This window comes from Nesoenas mayeri, assembly GCF_963082525.1.
Source record: "Nesoenas mayeri genome assembly, chromosome: 7".
Taxonomy (NCBI): domain Eukaryota; kingdom Metazoa; phylum Chordata; class Aves; order Columbiformes; family Columbidae; genus Nesoenas; species Nesoenas mayeri.
The window spans coordinates 22,393,455-22,417,852 of NC_137551.1; the positions used below are offsets into that span (position 1 = coordinate 22,393,455).

Below are 24,398 nucleotides of genomic sequence, written 5' to 3' on the forward strand. Positions count from 1 at the left end.
AACTTATTTTCAGTGTCTTAGCAAGCAAATGAAAGGCCAAAATTTTTAAAGTTTGGAGAGGTTCTGGTGGGATTTGGAGCACATTATTGAAATTCAACTAGCAGTCAACAATTAGTTTTATTGCTGCAAAGGATGGAAAACTGAACTGGTGTCTCTCTGTGTTTCTGCCCTATACATTTCTCTTGGTTTTGGTGGCATGCAAATAATGACAAGTATCCAAAAAAGAGGGTGTGTGATACATCATCCTACTTGACTGTGGTTGGATCATCTCATGAATGCAAAGAAGTTACCTGCAGCAATGATATTTAGCATTTCCCTTCTCAGTAGAGGGGCTTTCCTATTCATAGGAAGAAGGAGTCAAGATTCTTGAGCTTCATTGCCAAAATTGTTTCATTTATGTAAAACAAAAATAGTTTCAGTAGTACCAACAACTCTGGAAATAGAAAACCAAATACAATTGCATGTTGAAACTAAAAGATCTCTGTTTTAAGACATCTGGAGGGACTTTCTGGGTCTCAGTGAAGCCAGACCATTCTCTGGCACCTCTAGGTCAGTCCTCTCTAAATTTCCTTGGCCTGATAAACTCACCAGAATTCACTTTCTTGCTTTTCCAGTGTCACCTCCTGTTTGTGCTGGGCTGTTCAGATTCTGCTTCAAGTACATGTGGTGGAGAAGGTGCCCTTGCTGTGGAAGATGGGCTTCCCCATTCACAAATAACTTCTGGAATAATGTCCTGATCACATTGGTCAAGTATTCAGTATCTTACCAGTCCCATAACTTTAATTAATATCTTAAGCATGAGATCCAAAGCCTGTGCTAGATTTCTTGTTTCAGTCACTCAAGTTCTTACTGGTGCTGCCAGCAAATCAGAAATCTTCTTGCACTGAAAAAGTCATATTCATCTGTAAGAAAATTGTCACCTAGACTCTACAGAAACACTAGGGACTCTAGGAAGTAATAAGGCTCCTAGTAATATATATTAAAAAAAAAAAAGTCCAAATAAAGTAATAAGTAGAATGAAATGTTATTAATTTAACAGTGAACTAAGCATCCATATATCACTTAAAATATGAAGTCTTAGTGAGGAACTACTAAGAACAAGAATATAACCACATGAGATAATAAACTAATTTCATAACATTCATTTTCACAAGCTGCTGTTTAGAGGAGTTATGTGATTAGATTAGTGAATGGAAGTCAGATTTCAAAAAGGCATATGCAAATGTTTATACTGGAAAAAGCTGACTGACTCTAATTCTGGTCCCTCCAATTTTTGCAGCCTTGCAGGAATCAATTGTACAGAAACACAGATTTCTTGACTGATATCCAGCCTGCAGTGCGGAGAACTTTAAAAGTTGAATTATGTAATACCTCCATTTGCAACTGTGGGAGATTTGAGGGATTTTCTTGAGGTTGTTGTGTGGATGGGTTTCTATTAGATAAAGATTTATTTCTGAACTAGCCAAAGGAATCTCAAGGACAGCTCGTGAACATGGACAATATCCAATTAACCGATGCGTGCTTGGAGCGTGGACGCGCAATCAAGAAATAACTGCATATATAAGGAGGCTTGTTTCTGTAATAAATGGCTTCGCTTGAATTCATATTGGAGTGTGTGGAGTCCATGAGTTTTCACCCTCGCATGCAACCACTGGTATCTTAAGTGAAGCCATAAGAAAGTTTAAAACAATGTTCATATGTAAATTACAAAAAAAAAAAAAAAAAAAACAAAAACTAAGCCAGAGAAAACTTACCACTTCAAGTCCTTCTGATTTTACTGATGCAGAGCTTGAGACAGGTTGTCTTGAGAAGCAAGTACCCCAATGAATAAATATAGACTGAGAGTTGATTTTGGGGCCAAGTGGTGATCCCTGCCCTCAGAATGCTCCACTCTGTGTAAACTCATACTTTTACAAGACCACAGATTTGTTGCGATTATGAAGCATAATCAAACAATCCACTTGTCTTTGAAGGTATGTTTCTTTTCAAACCATACAAGAAACAATACAAAATTTAAAAAAAAAAAAAAAAAGGAAAATAATGACACTCTTCCATCCTCACTGTTTTCTTCAGAGGTCCCAGGTGATAGCACAAGTCTTGCCAAAACTCCTGCAGCAGTTCAAGTGTTCCCTGTGTGCTCTGAGTAGGACCCGTTGTACAGCATGTCCAAAACTGTGCACCCCCTCCAAATGATAATGGATTTTAACACCTAGTGAGCTAAAATGTCTACTCAGACCATTGGCTGCAAAGCTTGTGCCAGGGCACTGGTGCATGAGATGTTAGAGTAGTGACTTGAATTCAGTCTTCTCTCAAAGAATGTGACATTGCTCAGTGTCACTACATAAAAAGAATCATCATTACAAAGCATTTCTGGATGTTGCATCTAGATTTATTGTGTTCAAAAAAGATCAGTGATAGCAATAAAAGTAACAACAGAAATAAGACATTGAATCGGATTACACATCTTGTATACTGAATTAGAACAATTAGAAGATTTTAAGTGAGCTGCTGAAGTACTCTCTTTCAAAAGATCTCCCGTGTCTGAGCTTTTCTGTGAAGGCAAAGCTGCTGTTGGAAGGTGGGGAAATCCACAGTGCAGAGAGGTTTGGATCAGGTGGTTTGTTAGCCCACACGAGAATAGACATGACACAACTTGGAGGGGTCACTTATCTGCACCACGTCATAGTCGCAGCTGTTCTTGTTGAAAACAACTTTACAGTTCTCTTTGTCATAATTCACAGGAGTATGAAAGCTGTCATTGGCAAAGAGAAAGTAAATGTTAGATTTCTCAAAAAAAAGTTTGAATACTTCGGTGATTCTGTGATTATAGCTTGAACTATTGCTGAATGATCTATCTCTGAAACTATGGCTAAGACCAGCCTAGCTAACTTGAGTGCCACACAGCTGCAGCTTCCAGGGCCTCACATGATGCCTTGCTGCATTGCATGTATAGATGTACCAGTATGCTCAGCACTAGCATAGGGATTTCTAGCACAGCAATTTACGGTGTGCCATAAGCATGGCTTTGGTATGTTTTATCTCTTTTCCATTTATTTTTTGTCATTGCCAGTTTGCCTAGAATGTGGTAGCTGTTTCCTGACATACTAAAGTGTTGCCTGAGCAAAGGTGATGATCATAATCAAGACTCTTTGGCCTTTTGAGAAGGTAGGATAAGAGGAAAGGAGGATGTTGGAGATAGATACTTCAGAGCAGAGCCAGATTATCTTAAGTCCTTAAGAGGAGCTTCACTTAAGTCCTTTGTGGAATGAATTTCTTCCTACACTCACATTCCCTGATGAGGAAAGACTCACTGCAGTGTAAGAAGGTTTCACAAGTTGCTCAGAATTAAAGGCAAGCACCAGCTGGATGTGTCTGGAAGGGCCTATGTCCACACTCAGCAGAAAGTGAGCTAAGATAAACATAGCCAAGGATCCAAATTATCAAGAGCTATATGTGGCTTACCCTAGGTCTGTGACATGGGTGAGGAAAGGCTCTCTTGTGTCCTTAGAAACTAATTTATTCCCAGCAAATGGAAAGCTGTGGTCTTCCTATGGGCAATGGTACTACCAAGAAGTTCAAACTTACAGGGAGCAGCAACGCATTGCATCTTTGCTGCAGCTGCATCTGAAGCAATTTTCTGTCCTTGCAATCTCTCCAAAGGGGTATAGTTTTCCATCCAGGGTACAGCCTGCATAACACAGCAGCAAAACAAAACACACTCTTTATGGCTCCACATGAATGCTGAGAAGTTTAAAAATGATTGCAAGTTTTCTGAAAATGTTTTTCTTAGTAATAGTAAAGTAAAAGTCACTTTGTTCTCTGGGTTATTACCCAAATTGTTTTGAGAGCCTGAACTTGTTGCTTCTTCACTTGTTAGAGACAGTTTCAGTGTGACAGATCTGGGGTGAAAGTGAACAAGCAGACAGCCAGGTCTGCCACCTGGCACCACACTTTATACTGAACTACTCAATTCCAGCATCAGCTTCATGTACTGGAATAGCAATAGCGACCATACCCAGATGAGAGGAAGGCTTTATTTTTCTCTGCTTTTGGAAACTTTGTGCTGGAACCTCCTATCCCTGTCTTTCTGACATCTCCCCCCTCCCTTGTGTCTTGAGCTCTTCCCAACAGCTCCACATAGAGCTGAGCTGTGACAAATCTATCAAGTGAGAGGACCTTCCTTGTTCTTACCTTTGGTAGCCTCCCCAGGTTTGTGCAACTTAGTGAAGCAGTATGCATCACCCAGTGTCACAATGATGCCCATTGCAATGAGGAAAGCCAGGAAGTTCTTCTGTAGAAGAGACACAGAGCCCACAGCATGAATGTAATTCCACCTTGATTATCTTTGTTTTCAAAAGCTAAGTCACTGAACTTCAAGTAAAAATTAGAAATAACCTTATGTGTACAAGAAAACGTTGGAAAAGGGCATTTCAGATATTTTACTGCACTCATGTCCTTTTTTTTTTTTTTAGGTGGGAATGGACAAAATGACAAATGTGTCAATTGCATCACTCCCTTCTGAAGTCTAATCTCTAGAAATCACAGAAAGCTTTAGTAGTATTACACACTTGAAAGCCCTGTCAGACTCTTATTAGTGCTTTATTTATAGCCTTGGAGTCAGATTTAACTATTTCTCTAGCAAATCGCTGTCTGTATAGCATCCCATTGCTTTACTTTTGGGTACAGCATTTTCCCCAAATTTGACAGCGAGATCTCAGACCTAATTATATTACAGTAAGTTTTTTTAAATAAGTGGCTGGATAGAGGAAAAAAGACACAAATTAGTATCTTGGGGTAAAATTCCAGTTCTGCATATTCTGTGTAGCAGCATGTGAGCCATCTTGTCAAACCATGCACACACAGGCCTGGACATGTCACAGTACACTCTTCCTTTTGTCTAGTGGTGGCAACAGCCAAACATCTGCAAGAGCTCTTCAGAGATGTTTGCTGGGACCTGCTGAACAACCAGGATTTTTGTGAAAGGGCCTGCATAACTTTGTAAGGTTGGTTACACTGGGGTAGGGGGATTGGAGAAGCATGAGGGAGCACAGGGTTATTTTGATGTGTTGCTCAAGCTGGATAACTAAAAACAAAAGCTTAGAAATTGCCAGAGACTGAGAAGCAGTGGAGAAAGTTATTTACATTTTGTTGATAGCACTTGAAGATTAATGTGAAAGGACTGTAAAATCAGTAGATCTTTCCAAGTTACTGTTCTGAACACCAGAGGCTGTTGCTAGCTGAATTGGTTTAAAATAGGAGTGAAAGGCTCTGTTTTTGGGCACCTCTGCTTTCTACCTTTCGTTACTTGAATCATGAATGTCAAAAGACAGTGAAAGGTCCCAAACCTTAGGCACATGGTGAGCCAAGGGGAATATCCTCTGTCTGCTGTGGAAAACACTTGCTATTTTAATCCTTGATCTGCTGATTTATTGCAGGGCTGAGAGACATTTGTAGTGTAGTGAAAGGTACGGAGACAGTCTACGGAGGGTCTAAGGAAGGGTGTAATGCTTAATTTCCATAGTGGTTCTGTGATTTGGAGGTCCTGAGGCCTTGGGGTAGAATAGAACCAGTTGCCGTGCTGAGCACCATAGCCAGAATGAGAGGAGTTAAGAAGACTAAAACTTTTAAATTGTGCTGTTCTATGGTGCCTGGCCAAAGGAAAATTGTCTAAGCAACTCCTGTTCCATGAAGTTGTAGGCTATAACATTGCAGCTGGTCTCCGCTGAGGCTGCATGTGCACTTGTCATGGATCTGTGGGGCTATCTGTGCTGTGCAGCTATTCGGGGTTTTGTGAACTCAGGGAACTGTGGCTTTCCACAGAGGATCTCAACTTGCTTGGGATACTGCTTGCTGTATACTAGTCATCCATCTTGAGTTTGGTGGTGGCTTTCCTCCAAGCTGGTTCACATATTTGTAGCAGCACAGGCCAGTTCTAAGAGAGGTATTACTGCTATCAGTCATGTCTTTACAGAAAATACTAAAATCCATCTTTTGCTATGCTGGGCTGTTTTCTGTTAATGTTTTATCCTTTGTTTGCTCCAATATGTGTCCTTATCTTGCTATTCCTAGAAATGCCAGTCAGCCGAACTTGGGCATGCTCCTCTCTCTCTAAAGACTGAAGTCCTGTATCTTCCACTGAACCAAACAGAAATAGAGGGAGAAGTCTGTGGTGTCTGATCGCTGTCTGAACTGGCCTTATGCCTTGTCAGCTAAGCAACAGATAATTGGCAGTAAGGGGCCCACACGTAAGTAGGCTGAGCACTGAGGGTATCAAACAGGAAAGAAAGCACTGGCCAAAGCACTATTCTTTATTAGAAATGGCAGAGATTGTTATTGTTACACTGATGTCAAGGGCTCTTAGTTAAACATCAGGGTTGTGTTGTTCTGCATGGTCTGTGAGCAAGGCACTTCAAGGAATCTTTTTTATTTTTACTTGTTTTCTCCCTTAAAAATGGGGTGCCACCACCCACCTTGCAGAACATAATCTTCCAAACTGGGTTTAATAGTCTTTGAAAGTGAATGAGTTAATGTGGAATGAGATACCAGATCACTTTGTTTGACTGAGTCTTGTCTGAATACAGACAAGTCCTCAGGAAGGCTTAGGCAGAGAAATAAGTGGATTGTAATTTCTCCCGTTATTTATGAATCTACATATATTATTACAGGAACTACTGCCTCTTCTGTAAAACTTATGCCATTCCTGAGATTCTCATAAAGGTAGCAATTGATGTCCGTACTTTTGGGGATTACGTGAGCAAAAAATTAAAGGAAAACTGGGCCACAGGGCTTTGTCTGTTTAGAGTACTGAACTGTTCATTCAGATTCTGCAAACACATTTTGAGGCTCAAAGATCTGAAACAGGGCAAATATTGATATACCAATAGAGAAATGCAGGCAAAATACACTGTGTATTACACTTTTCATTGTAAAGTGACTATATTTTAAACTGTATTTCACATCTATAGATTTTGTTTACAAAATCCTGATATTTTGTTCAACAAACAGTTCTGAGAAAAGGACTACAGAAGGTGAAAGACCAAGAGATGTATGTGTACAGTTTCTTGCAAATAATTACAAAACAAAGAATAAAATGCATACTAATCTTCATGAATGTGTTGTCTTATCTCCTTGCAGTTGTTAATAGAATAATCCACATTTAAAAATGTGTAACTAGGTGATTCCCTTAAAAATCCTACTTTTGAAGTTTAAAAGCAAATAGCTATCTGTATCATTCTTTTTTTTAAAAAAATTAAAACTTTGACTTACCATTGTGGAATGATTGACTTCCAAAAAGCTCCAAGTCTCCAGAAGAACTCTGCAAGTGCTCTATGTGGAATCTGACAGCAAGTAGTTCTTGGTGCCTTTACGTTGATCAATTCAATTCCAGGTTAAAAAAAAAAAAAAAAAAAAAGAAAAAGAAAAACAAAAGTCTTACTCAACTCAAACACAGTTATGTTGAAATTTCTGAAGAAATCACTGGAATTTTGCCGGCTGGAAATGAGTAAATATTTGGTTATGTAGGCCTGGGTAAAAGGTTGAACCCGGAACTTTGTGTTCTTTGAAAACATTAAAATTAGAAGAAACGCCTTTCTGATGAAATACAAGTAATGGTGGGTAAGCTGCAGGCAGTGATGAGCGTTGTACAGTTAGGTGATTTTTAGCAGGAATGCCCTCTGACCAATTCTTCTGTCACTAGGCTGGAATACACTTAGCATAGGGAACTAGGTATTACAAAATCACAGTATGGTTGGGGTTGGAATTCACAGCTCCAAGGATCTTTTGTCAGATCTTTGCATACTCATATTTAACGTTGTGGCGTGCACTGTAAGACAACTGAATGTACTTGCCCATTGCCAGTATTAAAACCCCTAAACATTCAGATCTGAGTTAAAGCTGGATCACATTACAACATTTATCTTTGTCCTCAACTAAAATAAGGATTTCCTCTCAAATCAAAAGCTGCTGTTGCTCCTGTGGGGCAGTTCAGGCTTTAACTTGGATAACTGATAGACTACGTGATTACTTTTACATGTGCAAAATACTTTCACAAGCAGTGATACATTTTGGACTGCTCATTAAATAACCAGTTTTCTCTTGCTCCTGTAACATTTTTTTTCTTTTTTTTTTTTCCTTTTAGAATGAAATAATAGACTTTGGCTCTACCTATGTTTTGAAAGGAAATACTTTGTTACAGATGCTGGAAAGCAATTTGAAATTCATTCCTGTGGGAAATTTATCACCAGGTACAGGAAATCTGGCATATCATTTTAAGATTACATTTAGAAACTTTGGACAAATAAATTCAATTAAATTTGACCATAATAAATAATTCTGGGCTGTTTATGTTTTGTTTGTGTCTGTTTGTGGGTTTGGAGTGGTTTGTTTTTTTTGAGTAAATTAAATCCAGAGTTGTAAACACTTTGGAAAGGCGGAATGGTGGCAAGAAAAGTTGTCATTCATTTCCTTCTATGTGTTATGTATTTCTGAGTACTAATAATAATTCCAGTTTTGGATGTATTCAATCCAAAGAATTCAGCAGGAGTAAAAAAATAATTAAGTACACAGCATGACATAATTCCATGACCACCTTGGAGGAAATGTCGAAGTTGAATCTGTGCAGGTTTGATAATCACTTAGTAAGAAATACATAATTCATGAAAAGTTCCTTAGTATTCAGTTTTAGACTATACATCTGTTTATTTTGTTGGTTTTGTTCTGAAATAATCATTATGTCTTAAATCTTCCATTTCATGAAAATCATGCTTATGTCATAGAGAAAATTAAATACATTTCATTTTTCGTCTTTTGTTTCCTGTGTAGTAGATAACAGTATTTTGTCTCAAAATCTTCCTCGTCTATGCTTATAGAGTGCCAAGTCAGATTGTAACTTCCCTCAGACAAGTACAGTTGTTTTGATCTTCAGTTGAGCAGCACAGATTTCTTGCTATTCTTATAACTCATCGCTGAATAGTCTCCAATTTGACACTATCTTATTTCAAATCTGACTATAGAACAAGATACTTAAAATTTTGTAAGTGCTGTGGTAATGACCCTAGATACTACAAAGGACACATTGCTTGTCCTGTATAGATACCCAAGGATCATATCTGCTGTCTTAAGTACCATATTGTTCTAGATACAAAGTATTTGTTTTCCATCCCTAAATTCTTCCCAGGGCTGCTGTTGTTAATACAGATTTTATGTTTTATAGACTTTAAAATTCCTGTTCCTGCAACATTTAAAAAAATCTCTAAGGCATGGATTAAGTAAGCACAGTTCATTTCACTATCAAGACAACCTGACTTAATCATTATTTATCAAATTACACAGTGTTTGCAAACTCTGTCAGCAATGATTTTATATTTTCTCCCAGTTCACTTGATGTAACGGTTTCACACAAAGCATGAAGAAATTCTAGACAATGTGAACCAACCTGTGGCTTGCACCAGTTTTACAGCGTTCCCTTCCCTTCACCTACCATGACCAGGCTTTGCTGCCCCCAGGTCATCCTGGGCTTGATGTGAAATTTATGCCAGTCCTTTCATGGTTTTTGTTAGAGAGCTCAAAGCAAGACTATTTTTTTGTTTATTTTTTTTCTTTCAAAGCACTTGTTAGGCAGAACATCTTATTCTTCTGCCAGTGAGTTCTTGACAAAGATGCCAGAGCCCTGCCAGCTGTGCTGTTGGTTGTCTGCTGGTGGGCTGACGCTCCTCTGGATGCCTTTGAACCTCCGGCCTCAGGATATGCAGATCTTGCTTTAAAATATTTGTTTTAATTTTCCTGAAGCCCTAGATCGAGCTATGTCTCCAGTGAGTTTCTTTTTTAATATACTTTTTTCAAGAATGATTGCTTCCATAGCAGCACGCTAATTCACTTTTCACCAGTTGTCTTATAGCATGAAGAGAGACAAAACCACCTGACAAGCTTACCTGTGAAAAGTGTATAATCCTTGCGGTCAGCTCAGGCATTTCCTATAGTTTTCAGTACTCCTATGAAGTTGGTAGCCAGGTTATGAAAACACACGTTAAAAATCTGCCTTCTCTGAATGCACAACTATGAAAAATGGGAAAACATTTTTAAAACTTTGTTGGCAGAATACCTATTAAGGATTTCATGCTGAGACATTTCCTAGTTTCCCAGCTGAATGTTGCTAAACATGTCTCGTCTCTTTCAGCTTCTCAGGAAGGGTTTTCTCTGAAGGGTTGACACCTGGAACGATCTCTGAAAGGGTTATTCTGTCCAGCCATCGTGGTATTATTTTTCCAGTAGTTAGAAGTACTTTTCTAGGACCTTCTTAAAGGCAGGTTGATTTGGGGTGATGAAGGTGATGTCATTTACTCTTGTCCTGTCCCCATAATCCTGCTTCATGACCCAGGCAGTTTGCAGCTCGAGGTAATCTATTATTACCAGGTCATTTGTCAAGTGTATTTTTAGAGCTCGAGAGAGAAGGAAAAGCCTCATTCCTATGGATTCACTTCCAGGCTATTTAAAAATCTTGTAGTTAAATCGATGTAAAACCTAGGAGATGCTCTTATACTTATATTTATAAACATATTTTTATAGATGTTAAGCACAGTAAATTGTATGGTGATTTGAACCCAGCAGTAGGTTTAAATAGTAGTTTGGTAATAGTAGTTTATATACATTCCCTCTTAGCTAAACTCAAACTGCTAGAGAGATTAATTTTAAGTGTAACCAGATGTTCTTCCACTGGCTTAAATAAAATAGTTTAAATTAATTACTGTTAAGGAACTCAGGAGTATAAACAAGAGTTTAGAAAAATATTATTGGAGGGAAACACTATGTTATAATCTGCTAGACTAGATTTGCCACTATTGTGATGAGGAGAGGCCATTTCTGTTTATCAGGATTGATGTATACTCTGCAGCAGCAGTTCAGCAGCAGCAATTAAAAAGTCATGATCCTTTAATAGCTTTAGAGACAATGTTGCTCTTACAGGAATGAATAAGCATACACAGGACCCAGCAAGAATTTTTTGTTATGTCTCTAGAACTGCCCTGCAGTTTTACTCCCTTTGTAACTGCCTTCAGCTACTCATCTATGCATAATTTCGTTGTATCCAGTTTCACATAATAAGGAATATGTTTTTCCTTCCTTTTTAAATTTAAGTTGTATGTTCTTACTTTCCATCAAAAACATTTCCTTTTCAGATCCCGCACAGAGGATAAATATCCTCATAGTGGTTTAATACCCAATGACAGGACAAATATTTTACAAAGTTTGCTGCTGATTCCATAGAACATATACATACAATGCAGATAAATATTTGCACATAAGTCATACAGAAAATGAAAGCTCAAACACGTTCAAAATATAACTTTAAGCTTAAATAGATTCAAAGGCTATGGAGGAAATTTGGAAAACTCCCATTAATTTCTGCAGCCTTCAGATTAGATCTTAGGGCATGGATCATGCAAAGTACTTAAGTACATCCTTAGCTTTAACCATGTGGGTAGTTCCATTGTCTCCAGCAGAGCCGCTCCTTGTTCTCAAGCACATGCCTGGTGAATGGCTTTGCTGAATCGAACTTGGAACATAAGTTCACAGTCATCCTGGCTCTGTGTTGCTTTATCAACTATGACATATCAATAGATGTTGGAAGTGCAATTTCTTGACCTGTTTAAAATAGTGGGAGGGTAGCACTATTTCACTAGTCCTGTTTCATTTTTCAAAGTTTTGCTAAAGACTGAGGTAGAAAACCATGGGACTGTGATTCAGAAGATTTATTTTTTTATTCTGATACTGACTCAATGCATGATTTCAGGTGGCTCCCTTAAGTGTGGCAGAGATTTCAACTTTCAGAGCCTATTACCTGTGTGTAGGGGGCCACAAACCCTAGAGACAGAACCAAAAAGTCACCTTCCCCTGTTCTTCACACACTGATTACCTGAAATTAGTTTATTAGAGCAGTTATTTTTTTCTTGCTTGCACAGCAACTTATTGCAGTAGGTCATTTGACTCAATATATGAAAGCAAGGTCTTTTAGATGATGTGGGTAATCATAGTCTGCTTATTTCTGACACACAGGCTATTATTAATTATTTTAAAGGAAAGTTGATTTTGAATTCCCTGAAATGAATAAATACACTGGTAGGCAAGTGGTGTGTTCTGTCATGGCATTAACCAGCAATGAACCACAAGCAGGAGGGGAAGTACCTGAGGGCACTTTAGGCTCCTGTGCTGGTCCAGGACATAGACTTATTTCTAGCTAAAGGTATTCCTTTCTACACTGTGCACTTGATGCATCTCCAAGCCCTAACTTCACTTCTCACCCACAAGTCCTTCAGCTGCTTGCAGATAACACAGGTGCTGCAACTGTCTCTTGGAGGCCGGGGAGTTCCAGTAAAAGGAGGGCTTGGGCAACCACATCTCTGCATGTTTGTAACAAGCTGTGCAACACAATTTAGGCATGAGGACAAGAAGTGGCACGGAAAATGAAGAACAATGCACAAACTGTATTTGGGTTCTTTCTTGTGTGATACAGAAGCTTAACTTTTCATTGTAACTTGACTTTTTCTTTTGTTTGCATCCTGTTCTAAAGTTATAAAAACGTATTTACTTTCTGTTAACTAGTGGGAAAGCTAGGTGTGGTATACTCTTCAAATTTTTACCGTATAAATATTTGTGAGCTTAAGCCAGTGCTGTGTCTGTTTAAGCTTTCATTAGCACTTTCAGTGTAAGGTAACAGAAAGTAGTACTTCTGCCAAAGTAAAAAACAAAACAAAACAAAAAAACCCAAACAAACAAACCAAAACAAACAAAAAAAAAACCAAAACAGGCTAGCTATATGTCATATCACTACACAGTTTATCAAGAAGAGAGAATTATATTTAAATTTGTATTGAATGTCATGTCAAGACTCTAAGTCTCCCTCCAATGTAAGCTGTTATGTCTTCATGGACAAATGCTAGTGGGAATTTCGTAGCCACTTCACACAGTTTAAAAAAAAAATAAAAGAGAAAAGTCAAATCCTCCTAATAACTCTCTATGAATAAAGAATGTTTCTTGTTATTTCATAATCTCTGTGTGTGTTAGAAGTCATTGTCTTTAACAGAGCTGCATATGGTGTAGCAGTTTATGGGTGTAGCAAACACTATACCTCTCTTAAAGCTGGCCATACTGCTTACAGGGATATTTTCTGAACAAAGCAATGGACTGCTTGGCTGGAGAGTAGTCAAGATCCACCCCAAATGAAAATATTTGCCTTCAGTTCTGCAGAAGTTGTGGGAGACAATTAACTGTGATCATATATACATAGAGCAGTGTAGGGGAAAGGGACCTGGGGGTCCTGGTGGACAGCAGGATGACCATGAGCCAGCACTGTGCCCTTGTGGCCAGGAAGGCCAATGGCATCCTGGGGTGTATTAGAATTGGGGTGGTTAGTAGGTCAAGATAGGTTCTCCTCCTCTACTCTGCCCTGGTGAGACCACACCTGGAATATTGTGTCCAGTTCTGGCCCCTCAGTTCCTGAAGGACAGGGAACTGCTGGAGAGAGTCCAGCGCAGGGCAACAAAGATGCTGAAGGGAGTGGAGCATCTCCCTTATGAGGAAAGGCTGAGGGAGCTGGGTCTCTTTAGCTTGGAGGAGACTGAGGGGTGACCTCATTAATGTTTACAGATATATAAAGGGTGAGTGTCATGAGGATAGAGCCAGGCTCTTCTTGGCGACTACCAATGATAGAACAAGGGGTAATGGGTACAAACTGGAACACAAAAGGTTCCACTTAAATTTGAGAAGAAACTTCTTCTCAGTGAGGGTGACAGACACTGGAACAGGCTGCCCAGGGGGGTTGTGGAGTCTCCTACTCTGGAGACATTCAAGACCTGCCTGGACACGTTCCTATGTAACCTCATCTGGGTGTTCCTGCCCTGGCAGGGGGATTGGACTGGATGATCTTTCAAGTTCCCTTCCAATCCCTGACATTCTGTGATTCTGTGAAATACTGGCCTCCGAATTACTTTCCAGGTTGCATCATCTTACCTTTAACCTTCTACAGCCTTTCTGTAGCTGCTAAAACTCCTGTGCAGTCCTATAGGCCTGTGAAAATTTTTGTAGGTACCACTGGAGACCAGACCCATGGGAAGGAATAGGTATCAGCTTGTGCAAGAGCATAAATAACTCCATTTCCTCCTTTGCTTTGCAATTCCTTCTTGTACTGATATTCACGGACCTTTTTTGGTGGACATAAAGAACAAACTTTGTGCTTAATACAACCTATGCTTAAACTAGTGGATTACTGTGCTCTTTGGTCTGGATAACTATAACTGTTTATAGCACCCCTCCCACCACTTTTTGTTCCCATTCCATGCCTTGGTTTCACAGGAAGGAAGCTTAGGGAATCTAAGCCAGGAGAAAGCCATCCAGACAGCTATAGCACAGAATTCCTAAATGTACCAGGACCAGCCCCCACTGCTCAATCCAAACTCTGCTAATTCCATTACTACATTGAGGAGGTAAACTACAGGCACGTATTTATGTATGTATCTTCAACCTGATTCGGAAATCCCAGAGCCAGCTGTAATTTCAGGCATCTCCCTGATGCCAAGTCTGTATGTAAGCAATTTTTCACACTGGAGCAAAAACTTTCACCACAACTGTCTCCGTTTTTAAGTGTTAGCTTATCAGAACCTAACAGAAGATTTATGGTCTGGCAGCAGTCTAGGATAGTAAATTTTTAGACAGGGCTAACAAACAGTTTCAGCATAGGCAGTTTTTTTCCACAGTGGAGCAACACTGCCAAAAGTAGACTGAAGTAGGATGAGGAATAAACCCATAAAGGTTTGTTTCCCCTTGCACCATGTCTGCATAACTACAGCACCCCACTATGCTGTGCTAGTTCTCCAGTTTCTGGAGAAGAGTGCAGCAATTGCAGTATGTGCTATGTTTCTCAAATCTGTCTTGTGTGTATTTTCTTCAAACCCTTTGTGCCCTGTACTCCAGTTCACCTTTGCAGTGCACAGGGGCCTTCCAGTAACCTGACTGCCTGACCTTACCTCACACACCTTCACCACAGCCTTTCAGAGTCCCACTAAAAGACTGCTGGCTCATTTCCACGCTGCTGCAAATGCACAATGAGCAGCTGCATGCGACTGGTGGAATTACAAAGAACAGCAGTCTGCTGTAACTTCTGTCCCTGTGGCCATGCAGGAAAGAACTTGTCCCCAAACTGATTCCAGAAGCACTTTGCCATGCTCTGGAAGGTCCTAGGGAATCTGAGCTGCACAGACACGGATCTCATGGCCACATACAAGTAGCAAGTGATGCCGCAGAGCGAAGACATGCCTGTAAGCATAAATATCAGACCTCAGCTCTATGCAGTCTTACAAGTTCTGTTTCTTAATATGAAAATCAGTCCCTGATGATACATGTGATTTTTGATACCTTAAATTGGATATTCATTTGGAAAGTTCTGAGAGGAACAGCAAGTGATTTTTCTTGTTGCTGTTTTCTTTCTAATATTTAAAAGGAACCTGTCTAAATTCTTCTCTAAAAGGAATTTTAGGACTGAAATGCTGACCATAATGTTTAGGCTGGCACTTCTAGGAAGCAGACTTTTATTGTGCTATCCATAGCTGCCTCTGCTCAGAGACTTGTGTATGTAAGTATGTATCTCAAATAAACAATTTCTCCTAAGGGAGCATTCAGGTTTCATGCTGTCTTCTGCCTTTTTTTCCCTTTCTCCCCCATTCTTCCTCTCCCTCTTTTTTTTTTTTTTTTTTTTTTTTTTTTTTATAATGGAAACTAATCTGTACAAAACCCAGACCTGAAGCTGCCTCATAGTAATACCCTACATTTTTCAGCATCAGTACACATAGAGCACATAGACCTCACATTTTGCAACGCACTAAGTTCTGTGCCAGTAGAACTTTTCATTATCAACACAGGGCTTGTTGAATTTTATTCCACATGTCAGTGAATATGGAAAGTAAGTAAAAGCTTTTTTTTTCTGGTTTTTGGAGTGTTGCTGAGGAAGGAACTATAGCAAAACACTAAAAGCCTTGGAGAATAATTTTAGATTAAACCAATCTGTGTGTTTTTTAACAATCTTGCTCAATGCATTGTTGTGAAACTAGCCTACTTTCTAGTTGTACTTCGTTAGTTTCTGCTTTATTATCAGTATATTAAAATTCTCTAAATTCTACTAGGGCTGAAGGTATGAGCCAGTTTAGTAATGCTATCTTGATATAGAATCACAGAAAAAATAAAATCAAAAGCAATAGATTAATACATTTATTTTAGAAGTTCCTGTGTCCCTAGTCTAGCAGTATCCTTCAAGTACCTGGATGTAGTCATTAAAATCAATATATGAGAACTTGGAGATCTTGGGCATTTTTTCTTATTCAAATTGAGAACCCAAGTAAGAAGTCAAATAACTCATCACCCTGGCTCCTCACGAGGTCTTCTGTGGTATCTGTGTAGTCACATGCAATAAATAAACTCCATGTGCAAACACCAAGAGCTTATCAAATTGGCCCTTTACAATGAATTATTTAGTTACCAGCTGAAAGAACAGATGATTTTATTGTAATTTCCTTTATGGTTAATTCACTTGTAATAAACAATACACGAAATACAGTCATATGATAGAGTTTTTTAATCTAGTGGAAAAAAAAAGAAAAAAAAATGACTTAGTGAGAAAGGGGGAAGTTAGAGTTCTAAAGGCCCACGGATAATTGGCTGTGAATCCCTGTTTGGCAATTTGCACTATATATTTATTTTAGTGCATATGGTGTTTTCTTCCGGCAAACTCTGGAATTCTAGTGTAGGTTTATTAAGATAAATCCAGTTTAAATCAAAGGAGATTTTACCTGACTTGTGAGTTTTGCATGGAGTTTTGTAAGAAAAATAGGAGGAATGGGTCCGTCCCTCCTTGTAAGTCTGGGCACCGGCACAGCCCGTGGCAGCGCTCCCGCGGCGACCTGCCGCTCCTGCCACCCGTGACTTTGTCCCCGGCGCAGAGCAGGGCCCCCTGCGCCCTGTCTGTCACAAGCCACGGGCAGTCTCTCAGCGGTGTCAGACCCTTGAAGCAGCTGCCCTGGCCGAAGCCACCTCCCGGCTGGTTCTTCGTTCCCCTCGCCTGGGGGAAACGGTCCTCACAGCCCGCAGAAAGAACGGCGTGACCACCCCTTGCCCAGCGCGGGGAGAGCTCCGTGCGCTGCGGCGGCTCATTCAGGACCGCGTGGGTGCCCGGGTGCGCAGTCTGCTCCCGCTCCCGCCGCTCCGCCGGGCTCGGCTGCTCCCAGCAGGGCCCGGGCTGTTCCCAGCAGCCTCTTGCCTCTGCCCCGCACGGACGAGACGCTGCCCCTGTGCCCGTGCCCGCACGGCGGCGCTGGGGCCGCCGCGGGATCGGGGCTCACCCGCGGGATCGGGGTTCACCCGCGGGATCGGGGCTCACCTGCGGGGTCGGGGCTCCCCCGCGGGATCGGGATTCACCCGCGGGGTCGGGGCTCACCCGCGGGGTCGGGATTCACCCGCGGGGTCGGGCTCACCCGCGATGAGGGAAACGATCCCGCCCCACACACAGCTGCCGGCGCTACCTCGTGCCCAGCCCGTGCGCACGCCGCGCGGGGCGCGGCGGGGCGGGGCGGGGCCGGGCGGCGGGTCACGTGCCGGTGCTCAGCTGACCGGCGGGCGGGCGGCGGATGGCACCGGCGCGGCCTGCGGTCACGGTGAGCGCCGGGGCGGGCCAGGGGCCGCGGGGCGGGCGTGGCACCGGCACCGGCACCGGCACCGGCACCGGCACCGGCACCGGCACCGGCACCGGCTCCGGCTCCGGCTCCGGCTCCTCGGCTTACTGTCCTTCTTCCGCAGATGAACGGGGCCCCGCAGGACGCGGCGGAGCCAACGCCGGTATGGGAGCGGCCCTGGTCGCTGGAGGAGATCCGTAAGGGCAGCCAGAGCTGGTCCTTGGCCTCGGACGCCGGGGTGAGCGGAGCGGCCGGGCCTGAGCTTGGGGCCGGGGAGTGTGCGGGCCGCGGCGACCGCGGTCCCCCCCGGGGTTTGGGAGGTGTCGGGCGGGGCCGTGTGCGGGGCGGTGCTGCTGCCGGGCCCGCGCTCGGGAAGGCGCTGCGGTAGCGGCCTCCGGGCCCCGCCGGGCGGAACGCGGGGTGGGCAGCCCCGGGCAGGGCCTGGCGGTCGGCAGGCTCTCCCGTTCCGTTAACGCTCCGGTCTCTGCGAGAAAACTAAAAGGAGGAGTTGGCCCGAAAGAAAGTGCAGAATGAAGTGGAAAGAGAGTGGAATGAGACTTGGTCCTGGTGCTTTAGCCTAAACTGTGTGTGTTTTGATGCTCAATTGAAGTGTATCATCAGCGCTCCCTGTGTCATAAACGGTGCTAAAAGAAAAAGGAGTTGGATGGTGACTGTTGCTTTTCTCTGTTGTAAACAGCTTCTGCGTTTTCTGCAAGAGTTCTCACAGCAAACCATTTCCAGGACTCATGAAATCAAAAAGCAAGTAGATGGATTGATTAGTGAAACAAAAGCCACGGACTGTCGCCTTCATAATGTCTTCAATGACTTTCTTATGTTGTCCAATACACAGTTCATAGAGAACGTGAGTATGTTCTTGTACAGCATGAAGTTTGTACTTCAAATGTTGATGTTGTCCCTTTCTGTAATGTGGACAAGTGATTTGGCTCGTTGGCAAGTATGATGTTAGTTTAGAGATGAAGTGGCTTTTAATTGCTTTCTGTTAAGGGGTCTCCTAATTCATGAGTAATGCAATGCCAATGGTGGCAAATTCCCTTTTGTGTTTTCTGAGGTACTTTCCTTCCTTGTTTATATGTGACATGGAGATCAGAGTTTCATTTTTAGGACTGTGAACAAGGTGGGATCTCTGAGATGTCTTGCTGTACCTTTACGGGCAGCATGAATATAGCATTTGGCTGTACTTGGAGTGTTATACAATGATGTCAGTTTGCCCATTGGTGTTATTTTGCACTAAAATAGTTGGCATTAAAGGCGTTGGACTGCAGGCAGTTGTCTGTTATGTTTGTTTCACTTTATGAATATTACTGGTTTAGAAAGGTAAAAGCTAGATTTGAAAGCCTGTTAAAACATTGTATCACTAGGAGCATATGAATAATGAAGTTGCAGAGCTTTAATAGTCCTTCAAATTTGTGGGGATGGGTTTAGCACTGTGAGTTTTATCGGGTATTTTGTTTCAATCACCCTTGTTCTCAGGCCATGCATGTCTAATCTGTAGCCATGATGCCATTATTGGAAATGTGCTGGCAGAAGACAAGACGATGGAAATCTGGGTTTCTGTTGTTGGGTTTTGTGGTGGGTGGTTCTGTTTGTTTGTTTTGGTTTGTTTTGGGTTTGGTTTTTTTTTTTGGGGGGGGGAGTGTTTTGTTTTGTGTTTTTGTTGTTGTTTTTTTTTGGTTTGGTTTGTTTTTTTTCCAGAGCTGCTATGTCTTTTCTGGCCTACTTTTACTGTTCAGCATAATGATTCTGCTGAGAACATTTTGTACCAAACATCTTAAATCTTGGGTGCTTGAAGATGGTTGTTCGCAAATTTAAGTGCACAAAAATAGGTCCTTGTTCCTAGTTCTCAATTGAGGTAATATGAGAGTTCTCTCTCTTCCCAGGAGTTAACTGCACCAGTGTTTGAGAGATTTGGATTTAGGTTTGCAGGTTCAAGGGAGACTTTTATTCTCTTGTGTCTCCTTGCAGCTGATCTTACAAGAGTGCTAAAAGAGTATGATGGGAGAGATCATCAAAACAAACTGAAAGCTGAGGTAGGATGGGAACCTTCTAAGTACAGGAGAAGGGTAAATGCTGAAGAAGGAGATCTACTAAGTGCCAGAAAACAAAAGGAAAATAGACAGCTTATAAGTAAACTTAGGTTTGGCTTTGAAGGTTTCTAGAATAGCTTTATGTTGGGAGGTTAAAACAGTGCTTTTTTAATGTATTCAGGTTAATCTGTGAACAGGGTTAAATGGTCAGCTTTTGTCTACTACTGCAGTGATATTTGCAGTCTTGAATTGCCTCAGTTGGGTTGAAAGCCTACCTGATGGTAAGTTTAGAATGATAACCTTAGTGCATGAAGGAGGCTATGAAGATGCCTGATGTTAATTACACATTAACAGTGTATTTTATTTTGTTGGTGGTCTTTTAGCCCCTGCAGCAGTATGTTCTTACTTGAGTTAATTTTGCTTGACTTTTTAGAGAGTATATGATGAAGAAGTGGAAGAGCCTATTCCCAAAGCTGATGTCGGAGACAAAACAGAGCAGGTAATTAACTTAAGCTGCCTTGAGTGCTGGCAGTGTGTTTGCAGCTCTTGTCTATCTTCTCATTTTCAAACTGATTATGTGGACATTTACAGCTTACAAACCAAATGGTTTCCATTTTCTTGAGGTCTCTTTGTTGAACAGTGTGTGTCATTCAAATATGAAGTTGACAGTAGCATGGGAAACTACTACAGTGTATGATAATTTGTTAAAGCCTCCCCAAGCTCGATACTGTGTCTAGTAGCCAAGATTTATGCCTTGATTTTCAAATTTCTATGTATGTTTTTTCAGCAAGAGAACCGTGGCCTTCGGCCTTCTTTCTGGCTTCAAAGGTAGTGGGGGCTGCAACTCCCAGTGATAAAAACTCAGAGTGCTTTTTATGTATCTTACAGTCTACGTGCATTGTACCCTAAATGTTGCCTTGATGGGCTGGGAGCACAGAGAAGGTAGTACTCTGCTGCTGTGGATGTTTAGAACAACTCTGTTTCTTGGAGTGATAAAGATTAATTAAGTCAAGCAAAAAATGGTTCTGAAGGCCTCTCGTACATATAGTGGAAAAAGCTTTCATTGTACTGATTTGAAGTTAAAATTTTGCATGCATATTGCAATGAGATTGAGTCTTGAGTAAAATACAATTAGTGTGTTGTTCCTATTCCTAAAGGAAAAGACAAGGGAACAGAAAGAAGCTGATCTGATCCCCAAAATCCAAGAAGCAGTGAATTATGGGTTGCAAGTTCTGGACAGTGCATTTGAACAGCTAGACATCAAAGCGGGCAACTCCGACTCGGAAGAGGAAGAAAGTAATGAGAGAGTGGAGCTGATACTTGAGCCAAAGGTACAGGGGCCTATTCTTGCAGGGAGCATGGGTTTGGCTTTGTTGGAGCTGCTTTTTGCTTCTGTTGGCAGTATCCCTGTGTTGATATAAAGTTGTTATTCATTACCTAAAATAAAGATTTGATGACTATATCTGAAGAAGTGCTACTTGTGAGCTATTCCATGTGTAGCCTGCTTGCCTTGCAGTTGGGTTAGCATTAAGGTATGGCACCCAAAGGGGAGTTATTAATAGTTTAATGGCAGTGAACTTGGAAAGGGAACTCTCAATTCCAGGTGGAATAGTACCTTTAAATTTCATGCTTTTTAGGTACAAACTGTATCTTCATAGGTGGTTTTTATTCTCCCAGTAATTAAGAACCTTAGGTGAAGGATTTGGGATAAGACTGATGCCTGCATTCTTTGCAAGGGTATTATTCTGTTAGATGACAGAATAATACAAGTTTGATCCAATACAAGTTTGGATCACACAAATAGAAGTAGCCTCCTTTGACTGTTAAAAAGGAATAAACCTCAGATGGCCCACCCAATTGCAGGCTGACTTGATGCACATGTCTGGTGAGACTTTAAACAAGTTTGTATCTTCCTTGAGTTAAAACAAGGGGTGCAAGACTTCTGTCTTCATCAGCAATGTAGAGCTGTTCCTAAATGCCAGAAAGACATGATGTTGTCTTTTTCCAGGATCTCTATATTGACAGGCCTTTACCATACTTGATTGGCTCTCAGCAGTTTATGGAACAAGATGATGTTGGCCTTGGAGATCTTTCTAGTGAAGGTATGTGCTGGAATTACCTATGTGAGTAACTGGTTCCTGATCTGAGACTGGTCTTACAGCTTGGGTTGTACTGCATAGTGTTCTTGCATGTTTAGTTGCACACTGTAATTATCTGGAGAAAAAAAATGCATCATGCTGTGACAAACACTCTTCCAGTACGCAAAACAATAACTTCTCAGTAACTTGTGCTCTGTATATTACAAACATGAAGTGCTTAAATTTCAGCAGCCTTCAAAGCCCTTACAAACCACTCTCTTTCCCACCTGATTTTTAGTTCTCTTCATAAAGCCTTTAAAATGACTGTCAATATGCCTATTGACCACATTGCTCTGTGCACAGATGTCATGTCTTATCTTCATTTTTCTGTTTTCATTTAAAATAGAAGGATCAGTAGACAGTGATCGTGGAAGTGTAATTGACAGTGAAGAGAAGGATGAAGAGGTAAGTGACAAGTGATGCAGTACCAGCTACTTTGCACAAGTATTCATGAGTCCTTGGTTGTGTGTGAGGCCATTAGCTACCTTGCTTTTTCACATGAAGTCTCAAGATAATATTGCACAATGTCTGTTCCCTATGTTGGTTGTGGTAAATATGCTTTTCATTATTCTTATGCAGTAGTTTCCTCTGCAGCTTTTCAGAGGAGCAATAAATTGATATTGGCTCTAGCTGTGCATCAAGTAGAATACTTCAAACTGAAGTGTTTTATTCTAGTCTAATTTCACTTTGTGAAGCAAATCAGATTCTTATCAAGAATTGCATTTATTGGGAATGAGTCTGTTGTAAATTGCAGTTACAGAGAATGGGATGGAGACTAACTGGAGCAAGTTTAAAGGTTAAGTAGGTGTCAATAATGCACCTCCAGGCTTTGCCTCATGAATCTGTTGCACTGAGCTATCAATTTCTGATGTGTTTTGTCTGCCTTGGCTGGGATGTCTCTGCTTTGTAAATGTACTGTGGAAGTACTCCCTTCTTTTGCCAGTTAAAGTTAAATCCCTCTTGAGAGACTCAAATGCACTGTCAGATGGAGCCTGCTGTCTTTGCTAAATTAAGGGCTTCCCAGTGAGCTCTGTTCATAAAGATGGTCGGTGGTGGGAAAGCAATTAGTTGGTCAGATCATGATGATGAGATCTGAATGTGTAAACCTATGCAAGTTCAGAATTTCTGAGCCCTCTCCCTTAACTGCTGAACACAGTAATGTGTGGTACTTGTCTTTGGGTCTCTTGTGTTCCAGGAATCAGATGATGAATTTGGAAACCCTAGTGAAGATGACCAAAAGACGGTATGGTTATACACCCTGGTACATACCTGAAAGGCTTTCCGCTTTGTGACACAGTGAGGATGCTAGAAAGAGGAGATAAGAGCCCGTGACAATTAATTATTGAAAACTTTGGTTAAGCCTGATTTGTATAACTTCATATGGGAATAGATGGCACTGTTGTGAAATTGAACCTGAGCTGAGCTTAAAGACATGCTTGCAAGCTATCACTAGATGCAAAGTGTATGTGGCATGGCATTGCCTGATTTGTATTTTCCTCAGGAATTACTTTGGAGCCATGAGAGTTCAAAGAATCTGCCCCAGGAAAACTAGGCTCCTGTGGGATTATTTGGTCTATAATTAAAATTCTAAACTTGCTATGCAGGAAATAAGAAACAGTGCAGTTTGGGTATGACATGAAATTAAACATGTGAACAGTATTAAGTGTTTGAAAATTATCTCTGTTTGGATGATGAAGGAAAAGGGAAAAGAAATGTTTAGATTGAAAAATTCAAACCTGACTTCAGTCACTGATAGTGGGTGTAGTAGGAGAACAAATCTTACCATATTTAGATGTGCCACTGCAAAAGACTTTTACATGGGGATCCTCAATCTGAAACAATTTAGTGCCAAAAGAACGATGTTTCAAAAAGCAACCCTTTTTTAGTTGATCACAATGTTCCTGAGTTAAGGCTAAACACTGGGTCTTTAGTGGAGATGAGCTCATAAACTAAAGGAAGCCAAAGCAGTTCAGGATTGTGTATAGTAGCAATACACTTCTTGTCAGGAGAGCCTTAGCGTCCTCAGTTGTTTCTCTGGTCCAGAAATGTTCAGTGACGCAGCACAGGGGTGTTCTAGAGAATGCAGCAACTTGCTTGGAGTTAGAGACACTACTTTCTTACCTCTCAAAAGCTGTGAAGTACCCCAAACTAGCTGAACGTATCCTTCCTTTCAGTAAGTTTGCTTTGAATATCTAAGCAGATGTAGTTTTGTGCTTGCCAGTTTCAGAAGAACACAACAGGGTGTTCTTGTTTTTTAGAGGACAGCACAGATGAGTGATGAAGATGATTATGAGGCCTGTGATCTCTTTGACTCTGAAAAAGAGGAAGACGAGGATGGAGACTTAGATGAAAGTACAAGGCCTGTAAGTAATTGTTGTCTCCCTTGAGGGAGAGATTTGACTTCCCTCATGATAAATGTGTCCTTAAAGGGACAATAATGGTAGTTCTCAGTTACCTGGGATGGAATCTTGTAGAGGGGGCCTGTAAAAATCCTGAGTGGTCTTTCA

At 41.1% G+C, this 24,398-nt stretch overlaps 2 protein-coding genes across 9 annotated transcripts in view; one reads left to right on the plus strand and one right to left on the minus strand.

Moving 5' to 3' along the window:
- Positions 1–2,622: 2,622 nt before the first annotated feature.
- On the minus strand, positions 2,623–9,508 carry LOC308042644 (beta-microseminoprotein-like; the record flags this gene model as incomplete). Its single annotated transcript, XM_080348231.1, has 4 exons — positions 2,623–2,752; positions 3,586–3,688; positions 4,192–4,291; positions 9,479–9,508. The coding sequence occupies 4 exons, from the start codon at positions 9,506–9,508 to the stop codon at positions 2,623–2,625; spliced, it is 363 nt and encodes a 120-aa protein (XP_080204357.1).
- An 8,155-nt stretch (positions 9,509–17,663) lies between these two features.
- Positions 17,664–24,398, plus strand: part of LOC308042270 (WASH complex subunit 2A-like) — a gene marked incomplete at its 5' end in the record, with an annotated part of 41,685 nt that continues 34,950 nt past the window's right edge. For 7 of the 8 annotated variants that reach the window (XR_013922339.1, XM_080347542.1, XM_080347544.1 and 4 more), the window contains 9 exons: positions 17,664–17,690; positions 17,833–17,946; positions 18,406–18,570; positions 20,187–20,252; positions 20,911–21,084; positions 21,762–21,855; positions 22,238–22,296; positions 23,087–23,134; positions 24,150–24,254. Coding sequence is in view for 7 of the 8 variants with exons in the window: in XM_080347542.1 (XP_080203668.1) it covers positions 17,664–17,690; positions 17,833–17,946; positions 18,406–18,570; positions 20,187–20,252; positions 20,911–21,084; positions 21,762–21,855; positions 22,238–22,296; positions 23,087–23,134; positions 24,150–24,254 (852 nt within the window). Of the gene's footprint in view, positions 17,691–17,832; positions 17,947–18,405; positions 18,571–19,716; positions 19,757–20,186; positions 20,253–20,910; positions 21,085–21,761; positions 21,856–22,237; positions 22,297–23,086; positions 23,135–24,149; positions 24,255–24,398 lie in introns of those variants that run through there. The other variant, XM_080347548.1, reaches the window with a different exon arrangement.